Raw genomic sequence first — 20,382 nt, 5'->3', positions numbered from 1 at the left:
TGAGCTGTTTCCCACGGACCTGAAGCCCTGGGCACAGCCTTCCCTTGGACCCAGGGCAGGGCAGGGCAGGGCAGGGGGGGCAGCACAGCCTGGGTCCAGCAGCAGCCCCAGCAGCGAGGTCTGCAAGGGAGACCCTGCAGAAGCAGAGCACCCCCAGCCCCTCAGCCTGCCAACAGCCTCACAAGGGCATCCAGGACTGCAGAGGGAGGCCCAGGAGATGGGAGACAGATTGCTCCTCGCACATCAAGGCTAACAGCCCAACAGAAGGCTGTCAGGGAAGATCCCCAAACAGCTCCAACCACTTCTGACTGGCAGCGGCTGCGAGTCTGCTGCCGCGGCTGGGGAGGAGGAGAGCATCCTCCAAGCACAGAGCCAGCAGCTGCTTGCTTGGCCACAAATGCATTTGTTGTACCAGTGGAAAACTGCAGGATCTCCCCAGATTTTAGGGCACTGGTTGGGAGGGGGATGGAAAAATTGAGGGCAAGGCACAGGGAAGCAATTCCTGCCCTGCCCTGCCCTGCTTCTGCCCTGCCTCTGCCTCACCTGCAGCCCTCCTGACACCTGCTCCCAGGCAGCAGCTCAGCCACCACGGGCAGGGGTGCCCAGTGCTGCCCTGACCCCAGCCACGCTCCCCAGGGAGGGCTCAGGACAGGAGCCTCAAGAGCTCAGCCCTCGGCACATGGTGGAAGGGATGCAGCTCAGGGATGATGCAGGCAGGGCCTGGGGACACCTGCCAGTGCCATGGGGACACCTGCCAGTGCCATGGGGACACCTGCCAGTGCCATGGGGACACTTACAAGTGCCATGGGGACACCTGCCAGTGCCATGGGGACACTTACAAGTGCCATGGCAGCAGGGGAAAAACAACTGCTTGGGCTTTGGGACCTCTGAGAATCACCAAAGAGGCAATAAACCAGCAGAGCACCCAGCAGCTTTCATCGTCCAGGGGATGCTGGCTGCACCCAGCCTTGCCCCTGCCCCACTGGGGGGATGAGGGCATGTCCTGCCCCACTGGGGGGATGCTCTGCCCTGTCCTGCCCCACTGGGGGGATGCTCTGCCCTGTCCTGTCCCTGCCCTGTCCTGCCCCACTGGGGGGATGCTCTGCCCTGTCCTGTCCCTGCCCTGTCCTGCCCCACTGGGGGGATGCTCTGCCCTGTCCTGCCCCACTGGGGGGATGCTCTGCCCTGTCCTGCCCCACTGGGGGGATGCTCTGCCCTGTCCTGCCCCACTGGGGGGATGCCCTGCCCTGTCCTGCCCCACTGGGAGCAGCTCTGAAGGCAGGGCAGCGTCACCAGCTGAGCCAGGCAGCCTGCAGGGCACCACCAGTGCCGCATCCCCCTGGGCACCTGCCTGCAGGTGGGGACAGGAGACGATGCCACCAGCAGCGCTGGACTTTCCAGCTGGCATCTCCCCGCTGCGAGAGGGAGAGGGGCCCCGGGAGCGGCCCCCGGCATCCTGCCACCCCCCTGCAGCAGGGAGCAGGGCCGGGGGGGGGGGCTCCCAGCTCCCTCCTCTCAGCTGGGAGACAAAGTCAGCCCCGCACGGCAGCCCCTGCGCGTCCTCGCCGCTTAATGAGCAGCCTCTCCCAGGCTGCCGGCTCTCTAATTAAGCGCCGGGAGCTCAAAGGCAGGCAGCAGCACAATGGCCGGGGGGAGCCGGCCCCCAGCAGCCGCGGGGCTCATTACGCGGGGCCGGCAGCCGGCAGCGCTGCACAGATGGGAAGGCTGCCGACAGGGGAGGCTGGGCCGGGAGAGAAAAGGACTTGACCCCTGCTCCGGCCCATTGTGTGCCCAACACCCCCCCTCTGCGTGCCCAACACCCCCCTCTGCGTGCCCATCACCCCCACTGTGTGCCCATCACCCCCCCCCCCGTGTGCCCAACACCCCCCTCTGTGTGCCCATCACCCCCCTCTGCGTGCCCAACACCCCCCCTCTGCGTGCCCATCACCCCCACTGTGGGCCCATCACCCCCCTCTGCGTGCCCAACACCCCCCCTCTGCATGCCCAACACCCCCTCTGTGTGCCCAACACCCCCCTCTGCGTGCCCAACACCCCCCTCTGCGTGCCCATCACCCCCACTGTGTGCCCATCACCCCCACTGTGTGCCCATCACCCCCCCCCCGTGTGCCCAACACCCCCCTCTGCGTGCCCAACACCCCCCTCTGCGTGCCCAACACCCCCCCTCTGCGTGCCCATCACCCCCCTCTGCGTGCCCAACACCCCCCTCTGCGTGCCCATCACCCCCACTGTGTGCCCATCACCCCCACTGTGGGCCCATCACCCCCCCCCCCCGTGTGCCCAACACCCCCCTCTGCGTGCCCATCACCCCCACTGTGTGCCCATCACCCCCCCCCGTGTGCCCAACCCCCTCTGTGTGTGCCCATCAGACCCCCTTGGCAGCTGGGCCATGCTCAGCCTGGCACTGGGGGAGCAGGGTGGCAGTGGCAGTGCTGCCCAGCAGCAGCTCTCATCTCTTCCTGGAGGCTCTTCTTGGCCCCCTCCTTGCCTCTGCCAGGGCAGCCTGGGCTGGGGGCTGGCTGCAAGCCTTGGGTGAGCTCTGCACAAACCTTCCCCCAGCCTCTGCAGGGGGTGGGCAGGGGGCAGCCTGAGCCAGCAGCTCTGCACACCAGGCCCTGCCCCCCAGGCACAAGGGAGCAGGGCAGTGGGCTCCAGGCTGCTGCCAGCTGGCACAGGCAGGGCTGGGCAGGAGGCTCTGCAGCCCCTCCGTGCCCCAGGCAGGCCCTGCAGTGGCTCCAGGTTTGGGGCAGGGGAGGAGCAGGGAGGCAGAGCCTTGTCCCAGCTCCCCTCCGAAGCACTCTGCTCTGGGTGGCCTTGGCATGCAGCTCAGGGCACTCTTGGCACTGCTCAAGCACAGGCACAGCCACTGCTGAGCCAGCAAACATCCCCCCCCCGAGCTGCCAGGGGTGCAGGGCTTGGCCACACAGCTGCTTGGCTGCCACCCACAGGCAGTGCCCTCAGCCCTGTCTGCTGTGAGTGCCAGGCAGTGCCCTCAGCCCTCTGTGCTGCGAGTGCCAGGCAGTGCCCTCAGCCCTCTGTGCTGCGAGTGCCAGGCAGTGCCCTCTGCCCTCTCTGCTGTGAGTGCCAGGCAGTGCCCTCAGCCCTCTGTGCTGCGAGTGCCAGGCAGTGCCCTCAGCCCTGTCTGCTGTGAGTGCCAGGCAGTGCCCTCAGCCCTGTCTGTGAGTGCCAGGCAGTGCCCTCAGCCCTCTGTGCTGCGAGTGCCAGGCAGTGCCCTCAGCCCTGTCTGCTGTGAGTGCCAGGCAGTGCCCTCAGCCCTCTCTGCTGTGAGTGCCAGGCAGTGCCCTCAGCCCTCTGTGCTGTGAGTGCCAGGCAGTGCCCTCAGCCCTGTCTGAGAGTGCCAGGCAGTGCCCTCAGCCCTGTCTGAGAGTGCCAGGCAGTGCCCTCAGCCCTGTCTGCTGTGAGTGCCAGGCAGTGCCCTCAGCCCTGTCTGCTGTGAGTGCCAGGCAGTGCCCTCTGCCCTGTCTGTGAGTGCCAGGCAGTGCCCTCTGCCCTGTGAGTGCCAGGCAGTGCCCTCAGCCCTCTGTGCTGTGAGTGCCAGGCAGTGCCCTCAGCCCTCTCTGCTGTGAGTGCCAGGCAGTGCCCTCTGCCCTGTCTGTGAGTGCCAGGCAGTGCCCTCAGCCCTCTGTGCTGTGAGTGCCAGGCAGTGCCCTCTGCCCTGTCTGTGAGTGCCAGGCAGTGCCCTCAGCCCTCTGTGCTGCGAGTGCCAGGCAGTGCCCTCAGCCCTGTCTGCTGTGAGTGCCAGGCAGTGCCCTCTGCCCTGTCTGAGAGTGCCAGGCAGTGCCCTCAGCCATGTCTGAGAGTGCCAGGCAGTGCCCTCTGCCCTGTCTGCTGTGAGTGCCAGACAGTGCCCTCAGCCCTCTGTGCTGTGAGTGCCAGGCAGTGCCCTCAGCCCTGTCTGAGAGTGCCAGGCAGTGCCCTCAGCCATGTCTGCTGTGAGTGCCAGGCAGTGCCCTCTGCCCTGTCTGCTGTGAGTGCCAGGCAGTGCCCTCAGCCCTGTCTGTGAGTGCCAGGCAGTGCCCTCAGCCCTGTCTGCTGTGAGTGCCAGGCAGTGCCCTCAGCCCTCTGTGCTGTGAGTGCCAGGCAGTGCCCTCAGCCCTGTCTGTGAGTGCCAGGCAGTGCCCTCAGCCCTGTCTGCTGTGAGTGCCAGGCAGTGCCCTCAGCCCTCTGTGCTGTGAGTGCCAGGCAGTGCCCTCTGCCCTGTCTGCTGTGCCAGGCACTGGGACAGCCACTGAGGCACTGGGGACAGCCACAGTGGCCTTGGCCCTTTGTTTCTTCCCCTCCCTGACCTCCCAGTGGCTGCAGGGCAGCTGGAGGGAGAGGATGCTCCTAAGCACCCTGCCGGCAGGGTGGGAGCTGCACCCCCCAGCCCTGGGCTGCTCTGCCCCCTGGAGCCCTCAGCTCTGCTCTGCTGTGCCCCACTGAGACCTCTCCTCGTGGCCCAGGCACTCTGCTGCAGGGGCTGCCCGTGGCTGGGTCAGAGCAGCTCTGCTCCTGTGCAGCAGCAGACCCCGGGGCAGGTCCCGGCCCCCCCGGGGCAGGTCCCGGCCCCCCGGCCGCAGCTGACTCACCCCTGAGGGAGGATGCACTGTCCAGCCCAGCTCGGCCGTGGCTGTGGTGGAGTCCATCAGAGTCTCTGCAGGGAGAGGAAAGAAGGAGTCAGAGGCTGTGTGGGGAATGAGCTCAGGCTGCTGAGGGGGAGAGAGGTGGAGAGCAGCCCAGGACTGCAGCCACTGAGCCCAGGCTGCCCCCAGCCCCCGGCCAGGCTGCAGCCCCTCCACACATCTGGGCAGGCTCAGGCTGGAACCAGGAAAGGTTTCTGCCCTGGCAGGGATCTCAGCCCTGGAATGGTCTGCCCAGGGCAGTGCTGCAGTGCCCAGCCCTGGGGGGGTTCCAGCAGCTGTGGGCCTGGGGCTTAGGGCCATGGCTTGGTGCTGAGCCTGCAGGGCTGGGCTGGGGGAGCCTGGAGGTCTCCTCCAGCCAGCTCTGCTCTGTGATCGTTTCCCCTCCCTCTGCCCATCGCTCCCTGGCCCTCCTGCCTCCTGCAGGGCTGGGTGGCCCTTGCTCTCCTGCCTGCCCAGCCGGAGCTTCCTCCTCAAACCCCAGCATCAGGGCAGCAGGTGAGGAGCCAAGTCTGAGCAGGCTTCCCCCATGCCACTTCCTTCCCCACAGGGGGGTACTCCTCTCTCGGCAGCCTCAGGCAGGCAGCGCCCTCGGCACGGGGCAGGGAGCAGCACCTGCAGGGCTTGAGAGCAGTGGGGAATGGAAGCAAGGTGGAAGCTGAGCTCCCAGCTGACTGGGGCTGACACAGGTCAGGAGATGCCTCCAGTGAGCAGCACAGAGGAGAAGCTTCCCTAAGCCACAGGGGCAGCAAACCACAGAATCAGAATTGTTTGGGCTGGAGAAGGCCTCCAAGAGGAATGGAATGGAATGGAATGGAATGGAATGGAATGGAATGGAATGGAATAGAATAGAATAGAATTAACCAGTGTGGACAAGAGCTCAGAGATCACCAAGTCCAACCTCTCACCCAGCACCATCTGATCAACTCAACCCTGGCACCAAGGGCCTCAGCCAGGCTCTTCCTAAACACCTCACCAAGTCCAAACTTCAACCTCAGACCAGGGAGCAGAGCCCAACCCCCACCTGGCTCCAGCCTCCTCTCAGGGAGCTGCAGGGAGCAATGAGGTCTCCCTCAGCCTCCTCTGATCCAGGCTGAACACTCCCAGCTCTCTCAGCTGCTCCTCAGCCTCTCTGCAGCTCCTCAGCCTCCCAGCACTGGGGAATTGCCATTGCAAGCAGCAGCAGCTTGGGCCCAGCTGCACTGGTGGCACTGGAAGGGATGTCCAGGTCATGGCACCCCAGGCCAGACAGCCCCCCCAGAGCCACACTGGACAGACACCTCCAGCGGTGGTGCCCCCAGCCTGGGCAGCTCTCCACCCTCAGGTCTGCCCTCACAAGCTCACTGCAGCCTGGGGGCTTTTCTGCCCCATGCCCACTGCTGGCATGCTCAGAAGAGAGGACACCAGGCCAGCATCCAGGAGAGGGAGGCTGGAGACCATGCCCAAAGGGCTCAGCACACTGAGGCTGGACTCAGGCAAAGTGGCACAGACAGTCCAGGCCTGTGGTCCTGTGGCTGAGACCTAGGTGGTGCCCACAGAAGAAGAAATGCCAGCCCCTGATGCCAGCACTGCACACAGGATGCCACCTGAGCCTGGAGGGATGCTGGAAAGCATCCACTGCACACCCAGGCTTGCAGCTGCCAGCTTCCCTGTCCCCCCAGCTGCTGCAGGAGGCAGGGGAGCAGCCCTGGGTTAGGGCTCTGCAGCTCCCAGCACAGCACCTCCTGCACAGGATCAGTGCCCACTCTGTGCCAGCTCACTGCCAGTGAGCAACCAGAAGGCCAACAGGGTCAGGCTCTCCAGCCACCACCTCCCCATAACCCCACAGCCAGTGCCACCTGCCACAGCCACCACGGGGATGGAGCCCTGCTGGCTGTGACCACATCCTGGAGCTGCTCCTCACCCCCAGCACCCTGCAGGAATTCCCCAAAGCTTCATCTGCACCTTCCCCCCCTTGGCAAAAAGGGTTCAGAGGCCTGGAGCTGCTGGGAGGCAGGCTGAGGGAGCTGGGCTGCTCAGCCTGGAGAGGAGCAGGCTCCAGGGAGACCTCAGAGCAGCCTTCCAGCACCTGAAGGGCTCCAGGAGAGCTGGGGAGGGACTCTGGACAAGGGCTGGGAGTGCCAGGATGAGGAACAATGGCTTTGAGCTGGGAGAGAGGAGACTGAGACTGGAGATGAGGAAGAAATCCTTGGCAGTGAGGCTGGGGAGACTCTGGCACAGGCTGCCCAGGGAGGCTGTGGCTGTACCCTGCCTGGAGGGGCTCAGGGCCAGGCTGGATGAGGCCCTGAGCAACCTGGGCTGGGGGGAGGGGTCCCTGCCCATGGCAGGGGGCTGGAGCTGGCTGAGCTTTGAGCTCCCTTCCAAGCCAAGCCTTTGAGTGGTGCTGTGAAAAGCACAGGATGGGAGGCTCAGCAGCCCCAGCAGTCAGGAGGGAAGCAGCTCCTGGGACCCCCTCCCCCCTGCTCCCAGCGGGAAGCCAAGCAGTGCCTGGGCAGAGCCTGCACCGACTGCTGGCAGTGAGTCACTTCCAGCCCGTGGGATGCTCACTGCTGCTGCCTGCAGCTCCCAGCTCACAGGAAACCAGCACTGCAAAAGTTGGCTTCGCTCCAGCAGTGAAAAAAAAAAGGCCAAAATAGTTCTTTTTTACATTTTCCCACTAGGAAAACTGGCTCTGGAAAAGAGCTCATCCAGCAGTGCTCCCAGCCAGCAGTTGTGAAACCCCTTCCCGAGCTGCCTGCCTGTTGACACAGCTCCAGGCCTGGGCTGATCTCAGCACAGGGCCTTGCTCCACCAGGGGCACTTTGACCCCAGAGGAAAACAACATCGTGCCCCCCAGCCAGCCAGAGCTGCAGATGGCAGCAGGCTGAGGCTCTGCTGAGGGCCCTGGCCAGGCTGGATGCAGGGCTGGGGGCAGTGGGATGAGGGTCAGCAAGGCCAAGGGCCACAGCAACCCCACCAAGGCTCCAGGCTGGGGCAGAGGGGCTGCAAACTGCCTGGTGGGGAAGGCCCTAGGGGTGCTGGGTGCCAGCAGCTGGAGAGGAGCCAGCAGTGCCCAGGTGGGCAGCAGCCTGGCCTGGAGCAGCAGTGCTGTGGGCAGCAGGAGCAGGGCAGGGGTTGTGCTCCTTTAGTGGAACTGGGGAGGCTGGACCTCAAATCCTGATTTCAGTTGTGGGTCCTCACTCCAAGGACACTGAGGGCTGGAGCAGGGCCAGAGAAGGGCAACAGAGCTGGGGAAGGGTCTGGAGAGCAGGGCTGGGGAGCAGCAGCTGAGGGAGCTGGGGGTGTTGAGCCTGGAGCAGAGGGAGAGACCTCATTGCTCTCTGCAGCTCCCTGGGAGGAGGCTGGAGCCAGGTGGGGGTTGGGCTCTGCTCCCCAGTCTCAGGTGATAGAAGAAGAGGAAATGGCTTCAAGTGGCACCAGGGGAGGGTCAGGATGGGTACCAGAATATTTTGTTTGCTGCAGGAGTGGTCAGGGACTGGCAGAGGCTGCCCAGGGAGGTGCTGGAGTCACCATAGACCCACAGAGTGCTCTGGGCTGGGAGGGAGCTCCCCAGCTCAGCCACTCCAGCCCCTGCACTCAGCAGGGACATCCTCCCTGCAGCAGGCTGCCCACAGCCCTCTCCAGCCTCCCCTGCAATAGCTCCAGGGATGGAGCCCAACCACCTCCCTGGGCAACCTGCTGCAGGGTTCCAGCAGCCTCCTGGGGCAGAACTTGTTCCTCACAGCCAATCTCAATCTGCTCTGCTCTGCTTTGAAGCCACTGGCCCTGGGGCTGGCCCTGCAGGCCTTTGCCAGCAGTCCCTCTGCAGCCTTCTTGCAGCCCCTTCAGGTCCTGGAAGGTTGCTCTGAGGTCTCCCTGGAGCCTTCTCTTCTCCAGGCTGAACACCCCCAGCTCCCTCAGCCTGGCCCCACAGCAGAGCTGCTCCAACCCCTGAGCATCTTTGTGTCCTCCTCTGGAGCCTCTCCACCAGCTCCAGGTCCTTCCTGTGTTGGGGCTGCAGAGCTGGCCCCAGGCCTGCAGGTGAGGTCTGAGAGAGCAGGGCAGAGGGGCAGGATCCTCTCTCTCCAGCTCTGGCCACACTGCTCTGGATGCAGCCCAGGCTGCCCTTGGCCTCCTGTGCTGCATCTCACCCTGCCTGCTCCTGGCCAGCTTCTCCCCACCCCCAGCACCCAGGTTCCAGAAACCTGTGGCCATGGCACTTGTGGCCATGGTTCAGTGGCCCTGGTGGTGCTGGGTTGAAGGTTGGTGGAAGGTTGAAGCTCCCTGAGGGCTTTTCCAGCCTAACCAACTCCGATTCTACTTCAGAAACCCTTTCACTTGCTGCTGTCTCTCAGCTCTCACTGCCAGTGGTGCAGAGGGATTCCATCCCCAGCAGGGACACCAGGTGAGCTCCAAAGCAGCACAAAGCCTTCCCCAGGCTGAAAGATGATTTGGAAGCCTTTAAGGAGAGCTCAGAGCAGTGGGGACCTGGTGCTGGGTGCACCACTGCAGAGCAGGCTGCCTGCAGCCCTCCCTGCTGCCCCTGCAGTGCTGTGCAGCTCCACACATCTGTCCCAGCAGGAGAGGGAGGAGCAGGGCTGGGAAGGGTTTAAGCAGCAGGGTGCTGCTTTGCAAGGGTCAATTGATCCTCACTCCAAAAGGATCCTCCATGGAGTTCACTCTCACCTGACCCCACTCAGCTGCCAGCCAGCAGAGTTCCTTTCAGCTGCACAGGATCTCTGCTCCCCAGGCCCTTCCCTCCCTCCTGTGCTGCTCAAGGGTGGCCAAAGAATCACCTCCACCACACCTGAAGGAGCTGAGCCTCCTCCTGCCTCCACCCTGAAACAAGCTCCCTCCTTGAGGCTCCTCTTTCTCCACCTTCTTTCTGCAGCCTGGACCCCAAGGCTGAGCTCCCCCAGGATGATGTCCCCAAGGCTGAGCCCCCCTGCAGGATGAGGTCCCCAAGGCTGAGCCCCCCCCCCAAGGCTGAGCTCCCCCAAGGCTGAGCTCCCCAAGGCTGAGCCCCCACCCAGGATGAGGTCCCCAAGGCTGAGCTCCCCAAGGCTGAGCCCCCCCAGGATGAGCTCCCCAAGGCTGAACCCCCCCCAGGATGAGCTCCCCAAGGCTGAGCTCCCCAAGGCTGAGCCCCCCCAGGATGAGCTCCCCAAGGCTGAGCTCCCCAAGGCTGAGCCCCCCCAGGATGAGCTCCCCAAGGCTGAGCTCCCCACTGCACACAGCCCAACACAGCCCTCTCTGAGCAGCCACCAAGCTGCTGCCCTGGTTGAGGCCCACCTGAGGTGGGTGGGGTTGGCACATCAGCACTCAGCAGCAGCTGCCTGACCTACAGAGCACTGGCACTAAGTGGTGCCCACTGAGCAGAGGGCACCTGGTTAGCTGCCCTGCCTGCAAAGCTGGGTGTGAAGGCAGGGAGGGGTTCAGTGTGGGGGGGGTTGCTCCATCCTGCACTGATAACCAGCTTCACACCTTCCTGCCCTGGGAGCAGCCTGCCAGAGAGTTCTCTCACCCAGGCACCTGCCCAGGACCACCCCAGCTGAGGCTGAGGCCATGTGGCCCTGCAGAGCAGATCACTGCCTCCTCCCTGCTCCCCTGGCAAAAGCAGCACAGGAGAAAGCAAAAGCAGAGCAATGCTCACAGCAGCCCTGGGAGGGTGACAGAGCCTGGAGCAGGCTGCCCAGGGGGCTGTGGAGTGTCCTGCAGAGATATTCAAACCCCCCTGGATGTGCTCCTGGGTGAGCTGCTCTGCAGGGGGGTTGGACTGGATGAGCTCTGGAGGTCCCTTCCATAGAATACATAGAATAGAGCAGGTTGGAAGAGACCTTCAAGATCATTGTGTCCAACCTATCAACCAATCCAACACCACCTAAACAACTAACCCATGGCACCAAGCACCCCAGCAAGGCTCCTCCTGAACACCTTCAATGATGGTGACTCCAGCACCTCCCTGGGCAGCACATCCCCATGGCCAATCTCTCTGTGTAGAACTTCTTCCTAACCTCCAACCTAAACCTCTCCTGGCGCAGCCTGAGACTGTGTCCTCCTGTTCTGGTGCTGGCTGCCTGGGAAAAGAGCCCAACCCCCACCTGGCTCCAACCTCCCTGCAGGGAGTTGCAGAGAGCAAGAAGGTCTCCCCTGAGCCTCCTCTTCTGCAGGCTAAGCAACCCCAGCTCCCTCAGCCTCTCCTCCCAGGGCTGTGCTCCAGACCCCTCCCCAGCTCTGTTGCCCTTCTCTGGACACCTTCCAGCAGCTCAACCTCTTTCCTGACCTGAGGAGCCCAGAACTGGACACAGGACTCCAGGTGTGGGCTGAGCAGTGCTGAGCACAGGGCAGGATGAGCTCCCTGCTCCTGCTGGCCACACTGTGCCTGATGCAGGCCAGGATGCCCTTGGCCCTCCTGGCCCCCTGGGCACACTGCAGGCTCATGGCACTCTGTGATCTGATACCACTGCCCTCAGCCAGGCAGCAGAAGGGCTGAGACTCCCCTGGGGCCAGGTCCTCCTGCAGCTGGATGGCTTTTTACTGCTGCAGAGGGACTGTGGAAGCTCCTCACAGAGGAGCCTGCAAAGGTGATTGATTGTGGTCTGCAAGGGGAGGACTCAGCAGTGAAGAGAGCTCCTAAGCCCATGTGGGCAACTGCAGCTGCAGCTTTGCCTGGGGGCTGCACTCAGGGGGAAACCAAGATCAGGTTTTGCCAGGGGCAGTGACTGCTCCTGAAGAGCATCATGGAACCATCACAGAAGGGCTTCAATTGGAAGGGAGCTCAAAGCTCAGCCAGCTCCAAGCCCCTGCCATGGGCAGGGACCCCTCCCCCCAGCCCAGGCAGCTCAGGGCCTCATCCAGCCTGGCCCTGAACACCTCCAGGCAGGAGACAGCCACAGCCTCCCTGGGCAGCCTGTGCCAGAGTCTCCCCAGCCTCACTCTCAACAATTTCTTCCTCATCTCCAGTCTCAGTCTCCTCTCTCCCAGCTCAGAGCCATTGTCCTCAGCCTGGCACTCCCAGCCCTTGTCCAGAGTCCCTCCCCAGCTCTCCTGGAGCCCTTCAGGTACTGGAAGCTGCTCTGAGGTCTGCCTGGAGCCTTCTCTTCCCCAGGCTGTAACACATCCAACTCCCTCAGCCAGTCCCTGCAGGGGAGGTGCTCCAGCCCTTTGTGTCCTGCTCAGGACCCTCTCCAGCAGGTCCCTGTCCTTGTGCTGGGGGCTCCAGGGCTGGATGCAGTGCTGCAAGTGGGGACTCACAGGTAATTGCCACGAGCTGCAGACCTTGCACTGTTTGCATCTTTCTCCATGCCAGGTGAGCCATGAGCTGCAGAGGCTCCTGCTGCAGGAGCACACACTGGGCAGGAGGCCTCCTTGGTTCCTTCCAGCCATCAGTGATGCCCAAAGAGATACTCATGGACTGCTCTGAGGGCCGTGTGGCTGCAGGCACCAAGAGGTCAGCTGTGCAGGGCTCTCAGGCAGCTGCAAGCCCCACATGAGCTGTGCCAAGCCCCAGGGAATGGGAACCCTCCATGCTCCAGGGGCAGCTGCCCTCTGCATCCACAGTGGTCCCTGGTGGGCTGCCATGGCCACATCTCACCCAGCAGCTCTCCTGATCCCAGCTGTGGGCTGCCCCCTGCCCAGGCACCCAAATGGACCAACTCCTGTGCTGGGGACAACAAAGGCAGAGCCATTTCTGCAGAGGCAACCCCAAGCCCAGCTTGGCAACTCCCTGCCAGCTATGGAGAGGAGAAGATGCCTGCTTCAACCAGCAAGCAGCAGCCCCTCTCAGTGCCACAGCCAGGGCCTTCACGGTGCCACCCTGCTGCTCTGGCAGCACCAAGGAACAGGGTGAGGAGCTGGAGCCCTGGCAGCCACCTGAGGAGCCCCAGGACACAGCAAGCCCTTGGCAGCCACAGAATCAAAGAGCAGTAGGGGTTGGAAAGTTCCTCTGGAGCCAGGGCAGGGCAGCCAGGGCAGGGCAGCCAGGGCAGGGCACCCAGGAACACATCCAGGTGGGGTTGGAAAGTCTCCAGAGCAGGAGACTCCACAACCTCCCTGGGCAGCCTGCTCCAGGCTCCAGCAGCCTCACACCAGAGAATTTTCTCCTCTCCTCTGGAACCTGCTGGGTTCCAGTCTGTGCTCATTGCCCTCTGTCCTGTCCCAGGGCACCACTGAGCAGAGCCTGGCCCAGCCTGGCCCCTTCTTGCCCCCCACCCCTCAGATATTTGTAACCATTGCCCAGATCTCCTCTCAGGCTGCTCCTCTGCAGCCCAAGCAGCCCCAGGGCTCTCAGCCTCTCCTCCTCACCCCGGTTCCAGTCCCTCCGGCATCCTCACAGCCTCCCTTGGACTCTCCCCAGCACATCCCTGTCCCTCTGGAGCTGGGGGTGGCCTGGAGCCCAGCCACGTGGGAGGGGCAGGGGTGGGCGCCTGGCCCCTCCCTGGTGGCTGTGGGGAGCTGCAGCTCTGTCCCTGCTCGCCGGGAGCAGCCTCCCCCCGGTGCTGTTGTTTGTGTTCCTCCCTCCCGTGTTTATCTCATTCTGCCCACGGCGTCAGAAATAGCTCCGCAGCTGCTCGGCAGCGGCAGCAGCCCCAGCCCTGGCCAGCTTCCCACCAGCCAGCACCAGGCTGCTCCCCACGGGACAGTTAGGAGATAAGTGCCTGTCCTTTTCACTTTGAAGATGCTTTCAATAAGCAGCTTCCTGCCAGCGCCGAGGCTCAGCAGCAGCGCCGCCGCTTCCCGCCAGGGCACGCAGGGCTCCGGCTCCAGCACTTCACACCCACAGAGGCTTCATCACCGCCAGACCACCGCCCCCGGGGCTCGACAGCCAGGCCGAGACACCACCGAGCTGCTCTGCTGCGCTGCCACTGACCCCGGGCGGGGGGCAGGGCTCCCGTGCCCCTGCACAGCCTTCCTGCCGCTCAGCCCCCGGCAAGACGAGCTGCACCAGTCCTGCCCAGCCGCCCAGGGCAGGTCCGGGACTGCTGAGCAGCCCTGGGAGGGCAGGGATAGGATAGGATAGCATAGGATAGGATAGCATAGGATAGGATAGCATAGGATAGGATAGGATAGGATAGGATAGGATAGGATAGAATAGAATAGAATAGAATAGAATAGAATGGAGTGGGAATAGAATAGAATAGAATAGGAGTAGAGTAGAATAGAATAGAATAGGATAGGATAGAATAGAATAGAAATAGAATAGGAGTAGACCAGGTTGGAAGAGACCTTCAAGATCATCCACTCCAACCTATCATCCAACACCACCTAATCAACTAGACCATGGCACCAAGCACCCCATCAAGTCTCCTCCTGAACACCTCCAGTGATGGGGACTCCACCACCTCCCTGGGCTCTCTCTCTGTGTAGAATTTCTTCCTAACCTCCAGCCTAAACCTCCCCTGGCACAGCTTGAGACTGTGTCCTCTTGTTCTGCTGCTGCTTGCCTGGGAGAAGAGCCCAACCCCCACCTGGCTCCAACCTCCCTGCAGGGAGTTGCAGAGAGCAAGAAGGTCTCCCCTGAGCCTCCTCTTCTGCAGGCTAAGCAACCCCAGCTCCCTCAGCCTCTCCTCCCAGGGCTGTGCTCCAGACCCCTCCCCAGCTTTGTTGCCCTTCTCTGGACACCTTCAAGTCTCTCAGTGTCCTTCTTGAATTGAGGAGCCCAGAGCTGGACACAGGACTCAAGGTAAAGGACAAGACCAGGATCATGCAGGCTGATGGCAGTGACTGGGGAACCCAGCATGGGATGGCCAGGAGCAGGGGCAGAGAGTGACAGGACCAAGGGAGCGTGGCAGGCGGGGGGGCAAGGGCTGAGCAGAGAGCTGTGACGGTGCAGACACTTCCCTGTGACTGCCTTGGAGGTTTGCCAACAGCTCAGAGCATCTGGCCCCCAGTTTCTCAGAAGTCCTGGCAAGCCCTTCACAGTCACAGGCTCCAAACACATCCAGCTCGAGGAGCAGCTGGACAAACAAACAGCCCCGCAGATAGCTGCAGCCTCCACCCTCATTTTTCCACCCACAACTTTTTCCCTTCCCCTTCTCGGGCCAGCTCCTCCCTCGGGGGCAGGAGCGGCGCCAGCGCTTCAGCCCCGGTGCGATGCTGCTGACACAGGGCCGGAGCTGCTGCGGCCGGCCCGGGAGCTCCGCAGCCGCAGCCTGCGCGGGGCCCGCGGAGCCGGCGAGGAGCTGCCCAGACCTCTCCGCTGGGCTGGGAGCAAAGCATCCCAAGGCAGACACGGGAGGAGGCCACTCATCCCGCTTGTCAGCACCATCGCCTAGCCGTGACCTGCAAGCCCACCCAAGACACCTCCCCAGGTCAGTGCGAGCTGGAGGGATGCTGGAGAGCAGGCTCAGCGCCGAGCCCAGCCGGCTGGAGCAAGCCCGAGCCGCGCACCGGAGGTGTCCCAGCCGGGGACAAACCCTGAGCAGCGGCACCAGCGCCGCTGCCACCGCCACGGCCACCGCAGCCCTGCCCGGGGGGCAGCTCATGAGAACGGCGGCTGCCCCCCGCCCCGAGCAGCCCCTGCGCAGCGCCGTTTGCCCTCCCAGAAGCTGGAAGGCCTCTCGCTGCCTCCCGTGCTGTCCTGGAGCCTCATCACAGCGTTTCTGCCAGCGGGAGCCGAGCGGGGCTGGGAGCCGAGCAGGGCTGGGAGCCGAGCAGGGCTGGCAGCCGAGCAGGGCTGGCAGCCGAGCAGGGCTGGGAGCCCCGCGGCTCCTGCGCAGCCCCCGCTCTGCTTTGCCTGGCCGGGGGCCAGCGGCGCAGCCTGCAACCCAAGGCGGCCCCGGGCGCGGCAGCAGCGCAGCACTGCGAGCCCCCGGCCCAGGGATCCCCTCCGGCTCCACCAGAGACAGCGATGGACAGAGGCGCCCGGGGCCACCGCCCGCCTGTGCCCTCGGCACCGAAGGCCGCTCGGAGGGCAAGGGAGAGCCGGGGCTGAGCGTGGCGCTGCCCCAAAGCCACCACACCGTGAGGAGCAGCTCCACAGCTTCTCCGCCCAGCTCCTCTCCGCCTTCCGCTGAAGCCCCTGGGTGCCGCAGGCGCTGCCCTGCGCGGTGCCGGCTGCTCCGCTGCCGGAAAGCTCAACAGCGAGGGCGAAGCCCAAGGGGCTCTGCAGGTCAGCCGAGCACTTCTGCCAGTCCCGGAGCACCTCGCCGGACCTGAGCCCGCCCGGCCCTCAGCACTGCGGGCACGCAAGGCTCAGGACTGTGCCTCTCCTCCGCCCGGCCGGGGGGCTCCGGCCCAGCTCCGGCTCTCGGCTGGGGCCGGGATTCAGATTCTGTCACCCTTCGGCCTGCAGCTTGGTGCCGAGAGGCAGCAGGGCAGGCTGGATGCCAGGCAGGACCATGCTCCGGCCCGCCGCCACCCCGCCCCCACTCGTCCTCTCCGGCCCCGGAGTCCTGGCATCGTCTGCCCCAGCGGTCAGCAGAGCCCGCAGAAAGCTGCTCCAGCAGCACCAGCGACCCCCGGTCCCCGCCCGGAGCTGGCACTCGCAGGGCAGGGCTGAGCCGCGGGCAGGCGGCCGGGGGCAGGCAACGCAGATGCTAAATGGCAGCGAGCAGGGAGCCTGCCCCGGCACGGCGGCCACAGAGACGGCCCAGGGGCACCGCTGCTGGCACCGCTGCTGGCACCTGCCCCTGCCCCGACCCCCCCGCCTGCCAGACACCTTCCCAGTGCAGGTGCATGCAGCTCGGCCAGCCCCCAGGACAGGCCCAGCAAAGCCTGAACTGCCCACCCAGCCCCCTGCTCCACAGCCAGGGCTCAGGGCTGGCCCTGCAGCATGCTTGGAGCTCAGCCACGCAGCCACTACCAGTGGTGCCAGCAGCAGATGCCCTGGGCACCTCCTGACTGTGCACCCAGGGGAAAGAGCTGCTTCAGAGCACAGCAGCCTGCTCCCACCTGGTCCCCAGCTGGGACAAGGTCGAACTTTCAGGGTGCAGGGCCACATGACCTAGTCCCAGACCCACAGCATCCTGCATCTCCAGACCCACAGCATCCTGCATCTCCAGACCCACTCCCCTGTACCCCAGGCACAGAGCATCCTGCATCTCCAGACCCACTCCCCTGTACCCCAGACCCACAGCATCCTGCATCTCCAGACCCACAGCATCCTGCATCTCCAGACCCACTCCCCTGTACCCCAGGCACAGCATCCTGCATCTCCAGACCCACAGCATCCTGCATCTCCAGACCCACAGCATCCTGCATCTCCAGACCCACAGCATCCTGCATCTCCAGATCCACTCCCCTGTGTTCCAGGCACAGCATCCTGTATCTCCAGACCCACTCCCCTGTACCCCAGGCACAGCATCCTGCATCTCCAGATCCACTCCCCTGTGTTCCAGGCACAGCATCCTGTACCTCCAGACCCACTCCCCTGTACCCCAGGCACAGCATCCTGCATCTCCAGACCCACTCCCCTGTACCCCACGCACAGCATCCTGCATCTCCAGACCCACAGCATCCTGCATCTCCAGACCCACTCCCCTGTACCCCAGGCATAGAGCTGAGGCACCCCCAGGAGATTTGGGGTGCAGCAGGAGCCTGGATGCTGCAGGACATCCCCAGGAGCAGGTGCTGGGCTCTCACAGCACATCCATCCCCTCCCTTCACCATCCCCTGCCCATCATCCTATGTGATGAGCACTGAGGAGCCCAGGAGTGGTCAGAGCCCAGGGCACAGGGGTTTGGCCACCTCTGCCTCCCACTCCCCCTGGGGATGCTGTCCCTGGCCAGCCCCACCCAGAGCAGCTCCCATCCCACCTCCCAGCCCTGCTGGTACCCAGTGAGGCTCTGTCCCCCTGCCTGGTGGTGTGGGCTGCAAGCAACTTGTTCCCAGCAGGCTCCAGAGCCCTGCTCAGCATCCCAATGGAGCTGTCCTTAATGGGCTTCCATTTTAATTTGCTTTTATTGGAACTCACAGATGGTGATCCCCCTCCCCCAGCCCCAGCACACACAGGGCACTAACATTTATGGGGGAAAGACACAGCTCCAGCCAAAGCCCCCCCCGGGCAGCTGCAGCACACAGCCTGTGCCTGGCTCACAAAGGCAGGGCCAGGGCCACCCAGAGCCACCCTGGCATGGCAGGGTGAGGGCAGGCAGGACCTGGGTCCAGCACAGGAGCAGCCAGCCCCTGGTGCTGCCAGGCCCTGGCAGCTTCTGCCATGGCCAAAGCTTTGCACAGTGCCCAGAGTGGAGGGGAGCCCAGAGCTGCTGCCCAGGGCTGTGCTGCTGTAACCCTCCCAGCCAGGGCCAGGGCCAGGGCCAGGGCCAGAGGCAGGGCAGAGCCAGCCCCTCCTGCAGCCTGGGGGGCTGCTCCCTGCATGCCTGGCTCCAGCCCCTCACAGAATCATTTAGCTGGGGAAAGACCTTCAGGGCCACCAAGCCAAACCATCAGCCCTGCTCTGCCAGGTCCCCCACTAAGCCCTGCCCACAAGCACCTCATCCACACTGCTTCTAAACACCCCCGGGGCTGGGGACTCCCCCACCTCCCTGGGCAGCCCCAGAACCCTTCCAGTGCCTGCAGCAAGTTCCTCTGGGTGGCTGCAGGGAGGTGACAGCAGGGCAGGGGCTGTGAGCAGGCAGCCAGGCTGCAGCAGCCCAGTGAGCAAACCAGGCAGCCCCTGCAGAGGCACCCAGGCACCCAGCCCTGGATGCTGGCACTGCCCACAGGGCCCTGCTGCCAGCCTGCCCAGCACAGGCAGGGGCCCTGCAGGGCCACCTGGCAGCCAGGCCTGGCTGCTCTGCCCTGCTGGCACTGGCAGGCTGCAAGTCTGCTGCTGGCTGGCAGCTCCGGGAGGGAGCAGCTCGGGAGGGCCAGCTGCAGCCTTGCTCTTGCCAGGCCCTGGGGGCTGCCCTCTGCCCCAGGCTGGCTCTGGGAGCAGGGAGCCTCAGCTCAGGCTCCCCCCAGGGGAAGCCCCTGGGACTCAGGCAGGAAGCCCCTCGATTGCCACCAGGAGCTTGGCTTTCCTCCAGCCCCTCCAGGACCACAGCATCTCTCCACCACCATCCCTTGGGGTCTCCTGGGGGCTGCTGACAGCCACACCAGGAACACACAGCCCCCAGCCCCCTGCAGAGCAGCAGCTGTGAGCTGTGAGCATCCTCAGCAAGCTGGGAAAGCCCTTCCCTGGGAAAGCCTCTGCCCCCCCTCCATGGAGAGAGCTGCCTCAGGCCTCAGCAATCCCCTGCACACCAACACAACCTCCACAGGCAGCAGCCTGGGCCATGAGGAAGCTTCACTGGTGGATGCCACAAGGCTCCTGCTCCTGGCTGGCTCTGCCTAGGCAAGGGAGGGCCTTGCTCCATCCCTCCCTTCATCCCTCCATCCATTCCCCCTCCATCCATCTATCCATTCATCCCTCCCTCCCTCCCTCCATCCATCACAGAACCACAGATTCAGCCAGGCTGGAACAGACCTCCAAGGTCCCCAAGCCCAACCCCAACTGATCAACCAGGCCCTGGCACCCAGTGCCTCATCCAGGCTCTGCTGAAACACCCCCAGGGACCCCACCCCCACCCCTCCCTGGGCAGCACATCCCAGAGGGAATCTCTCTGCCTGGGAAGAACTTCTTGCTAAGCTCAGGAGCAAAGCCTCACACTGGAGAGCCCAGGGCAGAAGCCAGGGGGGGATGGGAGAGGTGGGGGGCAGGCAGGGGCACCCTGGCAGGGACACACTGTGCCAGCTGGGTGCCCCCTGGGCAGTGAGACAAGCTGGTGAGCCCTGCAGAGCCTTTCCTCTCTGCTAACCTCTGTCCTCCACACAGGGTCAGCAGCCCCTGCCAGGCACAGGTGGCAGGAGAGGGCACCCCAGGGGCCTGGGCAAGCACAGGGCTCCCCTAGGGGGACACCTGGGGTGGGGCAGAGCATGTGGTGACCTGCCCTGGAGCACAGCCCTGGCCAGCATTCGCCACAGGGCTGGCACAAGGCTGGCACAAGGCTGGCACAAGGCTGGCACAGGCTCACTCGGTGCCTGGGGGCAGTGCCTGCTTTGGCTGCCCCCAAACAGGAGAGCTTCTGCTGCAGCCTGCACAGCACTGGGCAGCACTTCTGCAGGGGACAGGGCAGGGCAGCACCCTGGGTGCTGGGGGCAGAGCCCTGCAGCCAGTGGCTGCCAGCAGAGGCTGCAGGAGGTGGCAGCAGCTGCCCAGCACAGGGCCAGGAGGCCAAAGGCAGCTCAGGGCTCCGTGGATCCTGAGGCCAGGCAGGGGGAGCAGCACTGCCCAGCCCCAGGGCTGCCAGGGGGGCTGCACAAGGTTGGCTCTGTGGGAAGGGAGCACCCCCAGAGTGCCAGAGCCACAGAACTGCCCAGGCTGGGAAGGGCCTTGGAGGCTGAGCCCTGGATGCTGCTCTGGCAGGGAGCTTGGGCTCGAGGATCTCCAGAGGTGATTCCAACCCCTCCCAGCCTGGGAGCTGTGGAGGACTCCTTGACCAAACCTCAGCACCACCTCCACAGCACCTCCACCCCCCCAGGGACACCTCCCTGGGCAGCCTGTGCCAGGGCCTTGCTGGGAAGGAACCATTCCCAAAGCCCAGCCTGCACCTCCCTGGGGCCACTGTCTGCCCCTTGGTGGAGCAGAACAACCTCCCCTGGCTCCAGCCTCCTCCCAGGCAGTTGTAGAGGGCAAGGAGGTCTCCCTCAACCTCCTCTGCTCCAGGCTCAACCCCCCCAGCTCCCTCAGCTGCTGCTCCCCAGCCCTGCTCTCCAGACCCTTCCCCAGCTCTGTTGCCCTTCTCTGGCCCTGCTCCAGCCCTCA

At 64.5% G+C, this 20,382-nt stretch overlaps 1 protein-coding gene across 2 annotated transcripts in view; it reads right to left on the bottom strand.

Annotated features, from left to right (window-relative positions):
* The window catches only part of EPHB2 (EPH receptor B2), a 169,790-nt gene that overhangs the window by 120,719 nt on the left and 28,689 nt on the right, over positions 1-20,382 (bottom strand). For both annotated transcript variants that reach the window (XM_054175737.1, XM_054175739.1), the window contains exon 2: positions 4,608-4,672. In XM_054175737.1, the coding sequence (XP_054031712.1) occupies positions 4,608-4,672 (65 nt within the window). The remainder of the gene's footprint in view (positions 1-4,607; positions 4,673-20,382) is intronic.

Source organism: Dryobates pubescens, chromosome 33 (assembly GCF_014839835.1).
Source record: "Dryobates pubescens isolate bDryPub1 chromosome 33, bDryPub1.pri, whole genome shotgun sequence".
Classification (NCBI taxonomy): Eukaryota; Metazoa; Chordata; class Aves; order Piciformes; family Picidae; genus Dryobates; species Dryobates pubescens.
The sequence above is the reverse complement of the archived record's forward strand: the minus strand, read 5'-3'. Positions and strand labels throughout refer to the sequence as shown.